Source organism: Mus caroli, unplaced genomic scaffold, assembly GCF_978045245.1.
Source record: "Mus caroli unplaced genomic scaffold, Mus_caroli_1 scaffold_34, whole genome shotgun sequence".
NCBI classification, from domain to species: domain Eukaryota; kingdom Metazoa; phylum Chordata; class Mammalia; order Rodentia; family Muridae; genus Mus; species Mus caroli.
In genome coordinates this window covers 2445798-2450550 of record NW_028227289.1, presented here as the reverse complement: position 1 = coordinate 2450550, position 4753 = coordinate 2445798, and the positions used below count along the sequence as shown (strand labels likewise).

The following is a 4753-nucleotide window of genomic DNA, read 5'->3' as shown; positions in this document are numbered from 1 at the left end:
ATCCAGAATACCTGGCAAAATATCAATGGGCACTTCTCCAAGTAAGCTCAGACAATGATCCGGAACATAACTTGGATACATGAATGCTACTCCATCAAATATGCTAATGAAATACTGCTATTAGGCTTGCTAAAATTTAACAAACGCAGACGATGCAGTATTTGGAGAGGAAGAAACTTCATAAAAATTAAAACTTTGACCATCACTGACAGGAATGTAAAAGGGTTCTATATACTACATTACCATATTGCCCAGCACCTCAACTGCAATACACTTAAACTAACTGAAAATAAGAGCTCTATTAACGGTATATGAATGTCCTTAGCACCGCTACAACACAAAATCGTGGCTTTAAAATGACATACATGAGAACACAATATGTAATTAATATACATAATTAATAAATATTAAATAAAATTAATTCATAAGATGGGATCTGATGCTCTCTTCTGGTGTGTCTGAGAGAGCAATGGTGTACTCACATAAAATACAGTAAATAAATCTGAAAAAAGATTAAATCTTACAAAAGGATTAAATCTGAAAATTATGTAGCTCAAATAAGAATACAGTTAACTGTGCTTCCATTGATATCCTCTCTGTATTTACAGAATTGAAACTGACTGTATAATTGGAAGGTATTTACTTTGTGTACTACAGTAGGTAGTATACTTTTGAGATTAGTCAGACATAGGAAATGAGCGTGAATTTCAAAGGATATCCTCAAATGTTGGTTCTCAGGTACATTCCACATTCTATTTGAACAGTGTCTCTAACTGTCCTAAAATTTTTCCATGTACTGCTGTCAGACCCATGAGAGTCTTCCAACCAACATAAGAGTTGATTAATCAACACAGGTGAGATTATAGGTTTTATGCCTAACTTTTTCATTGGTTCTGAGTATATGAATACAGGTCTTTGTCTTAAGAAGTAAATACTTGGACAACTGAACCACCTTTCTCATCCTAGAAGATAATTTGCAGAAAATGTTGTATGCATTTATCTATTTATTCACTGTGTATATAGAACCCTGAAAACCTGTTTTGTTTTTTTGTTTTTTTCCCAAGATGTTGTGGCATTTGGACATCCTCTTAGGTCTCATGAAAGTTACTCAACTTGTTAAGCCATCTCACTAGCCTTGGAAAACAGTCTTAATGAGAACGGATATAAAAGGTTTTGACACTACATAGAATGTTCCTGTATGATACTAAGTACAGTAATTAAAGCATTTTTTCCTTCAACAATGGGAAATTTAACCATTCTGCTATTTTGTCTTTACCTATCATTAGAAGACTGGCCATAATCCCTTGGTAATGGATACTCATCTCTTCTGGAAGACGCTTGCTCTCCTCTTGGCATATTTCTAGAAATCTCTCTTCGATGTGGTTCTGGACATTAAGTTTAAAAATTACTATACAAGTATTTCAAGTTGCAGATGGTTCAAAGTAGTAATAAAAACACTGGACTTTTCTCTGCAAAATACCTTTTACAAGGCATACTTCATTCTTTAATGAAGCTGTATTGGTAAACTACTTCACAAATGCAATATAAACATACTGTTGTCAGTGTAATCAAGCATCAATCTGCCTCTTATTTTATGCACGAATCTCTCTCGTAATTCATATTTCACGTCTTTGTATTTTAATGGTCTTTACTCAAATTTTTCTTACAACATGCTTAATTATGTTGATTCTATAAAACCTCAATACACTAATATTCAGATTTCTTTTTCTTTCTTTCCTTCTTCCTTCCTTCCTTCTTTTCTCTCTCTCTCTCTTCTCTCTCTCTCTTTCCTGTCTCTTTCTCTTTCCCGTCTCTCTCTCTCTCTCTCTCTCTCTCTTTCTTTCTCCCTCCCTCCTGCTCTCCTCTCCTTCCTTCCTTCATTCCTTTCTTTTTTTTTCCCAAGAAAGTGTTTTTCTGTATAGCCTTGGCTGTCCAGGAACTCACTCTGTAGACCAAGCTGGCCTCAAGCTCAGAAATTTGTCAGCCTCTGCCTCCCAAGTGCTGGGATGAAAGGCGTGCACCACTACTGTTCGGCTCAAATTTCAATATCATTCTGGCTAAAATCTTTGGATAGATCTACAAATGCAAAATTTTCCTACATACGTATGCCTGTGCATGTGCGTGTGTCTTCTAAGAATGTGATGGTCAAAAACTCATAGGCAATTAGACTTTTCTCATTCATTATAAACTGCATTTCCACAAAAATGTCTGCTTGGCATGTTTTTACCTTGTCCTCTCAGTCCAGTATTGCTTCTTGTCAGAGCAGAAGTTGCATATCTTTTAGAAGGAGGACCATCCCTTTTTGAAGATGGACTTCTTTTAACTGCAAAGTATCTCCCAGAAGAACTCACATTGAAATTAGGAGTATATCTATCACCACCTGTATTTAAAGAAACATCTTAGCTAAAGGGAATCAATACTTCAATGAGTAAGTTCTAATCATCACTTGTAAATCTTCCTTAAACAATACTGTATTCTCAGCAATTAGTACTTTTTCTAAATTGGTAAAATTTACTATTTCCTTTTGTAACTAGAATTCAAACAGTATGTAAAGATGGCTTTAACATTTATAGCATAGTTTGAACACTACACTGTGTTTAAAGAAATGACAGAGAACTGGCGTGAAAGGGAACAAAAATCTGCCAATTAAATATATCTAAATTTCAGAGAAAATAATCACTTCATTATTAGAAAGCAGATTTTTATATATTTCTTGTCTCAATACTTTGCAAGATACCTCTATGAAATAAACTGTCATGCAAATATAAGCCCAAATATCAACCAAAAACATAAGAAATTTTATATAATAGTATTAATACATAGACATGCTGAACAATTATTATAATTTACAAATTAGGACTCTCTATGAATATTAAGTATTCATAATTAAGTATGTTATAATCATTTTAGCTTAAAAAATCAATATACAGCTAGTGTCCAATTATGAATATAGTGTGTATTTTCATACAGGTGAGAATAAAAACTTAGATTTAACCATTTAGATCATTTGGAGAGCATTATAAAATGTAAGTCTACTTCAGAAATATCACCTATCTCATCTAACAGCCCTTACTTGGATATTTAATGTTGGTGAATACAAAAAATTATAGATTTTATAAAAATAAAATATGAATTTATTTTCAAAAGTAATAAAATACTCTTGACCATTGCCTATAAAGCATCCTAATGTGTCGTCATCTTCTCATCATACATCAAAAGTTAACATGTAAAAAAGTTAACATTAAAAATTTCTGTTTCTTTTAAACTCTTCCAGAGTCTGAAACAGTCTTGAACGCTGCAAGGTTTAGATAATTCTAGGAGGATATATTTGTGTTCAATAGGCTTATATACAAACTGCCATCAAAAGAAGAAATGAACAGTTTCCAGATAAATATACAACAATAAGTATTGTCTGATGAATTCTTTTTATTTGAAATGTACTTCTGAGTTCTGGACACTTTAAGGCAATTTTCTTTTCTAACTGGTATAGTTTTAACTTCCCAAATAGTTAGAATTACAACTCACATTCAATACTGGCCTCTAAAGTACAAAACTAAAAAACAAGATTAGAAATAAATCTGGCTGCTCAGTGTAGGGGTACTGAAGTTCTCCCGAGGACCTGTGTTCAATTCACTGACAGCTAAAACATGTAACTCTAGGATATGAAACCTTCATACAGACACAGACACAGAGGCAAAATAGCAATGCACATAAAACAAGTTTTGCAGAAATTCTGTTGACTATATAAGGACAAATACTTAATGTCTTAAAAGAACACTTTTGCAATTTACACTCTGGTGTAAATTCAATTTTAAATTAAGACATCTGTTATTTACACTAACCATACAGTGCCTTTAATTTTTCTAATTAAAGGTAACTGCTCTAGTCATGAGAATGTTAAATAAAAGTTGTAGTGTTTCTACTTCAGTCACACTGCTTCCACTATGAAAGTTACCCAAATTCCCTTCACATGAAGGACGACTTCTTGCTCTGCTTCTTCCTCCTCTTCCACAAATCAGAATTCTTGAAGCACCTCTGGTTCTTGAAAAGGATGGTGGTCTCCTCTTACTACCACTTTCAAGTGATAATGGTCTCCTGGCTTGTTTTACTTTAATTCTTTTTCCATCCAAACTCTGAAAAAGACAACAGAAACAAATTTAACTTACATACTTTACCTTTTACTGCATCAAACATGAGGTTTAGAATGTCTTTCTTAATGTAAATATACACAAGTTTTTTTTTATCAGAATGGAAAAAAATTGAGACAGAAACAGAGAATTGTAGTATTTTACAATCTGAAAAATGAAGCTTAAAATACAGAATGGCATGTTGAGAGTCCAAAGAAAAAAATCATTTAAGTGCTGGAAGAATAGCACTTGTAAGTAGATTATCCAACTCAAAATAATCAATCTTAAAAACATACGTACAAGTAACATTATACACACTGAGCAAGCTGTATTTGTATGTATTTAGGAGTATATATGTACATCTATGTATGTGATAAACTAACGAAAAAAAAAAAACCCAAGAATAGGAAAGAGAAAAAAAAAAGATGACAAATTATACTATTACCCTCTCCAAATAAAGGAAACAATTTTAAAAAGTTACTTGAAAAAAATGGAGAAAAATTACCTTGAAAGTAATGTTAAAAAATACATTGTTTCATATAGAATATGCAATTTCTAAAAATTTTGATGCAGGTAAACAAAGAGCATGTGTTGAATAAAAGTCACAAAAACAATACTATAAAGTA

At 32.4% G+C, this 4753-nt stretch overlaps 1 protein-coding gene across 1 annotated transcript in view; it reads right to left on the bottom strand.

Moving 5' to 3' along the window:
• Positions 1-1272: 1272 nt before the first annotated feature.
• Positions 1273-4753, bottom strand: part of LOC146999850 (RNA-binding motif protein, Y chromosome, family 9-like) — a 5342-nt gene continuing 1861 nt past the window's right edge. Inside the window, exons 4-6 of the mRNA XM_085834425.1 lie at positions 3956-4133; positions 2228-2380; positions 1273-1385 (exon numbers count right to left, since the gene is read on the bottom strand). Of these exons, the coding sequence (XP_085690551.1) occupies positions 1273-1385; positions 2228-2380; positions 3956-4133 (444 nt within the window). The remainder of the gene's footprint in view (positions 1386-2227; positions 2381-3955; positions 4134-4753) is intronic.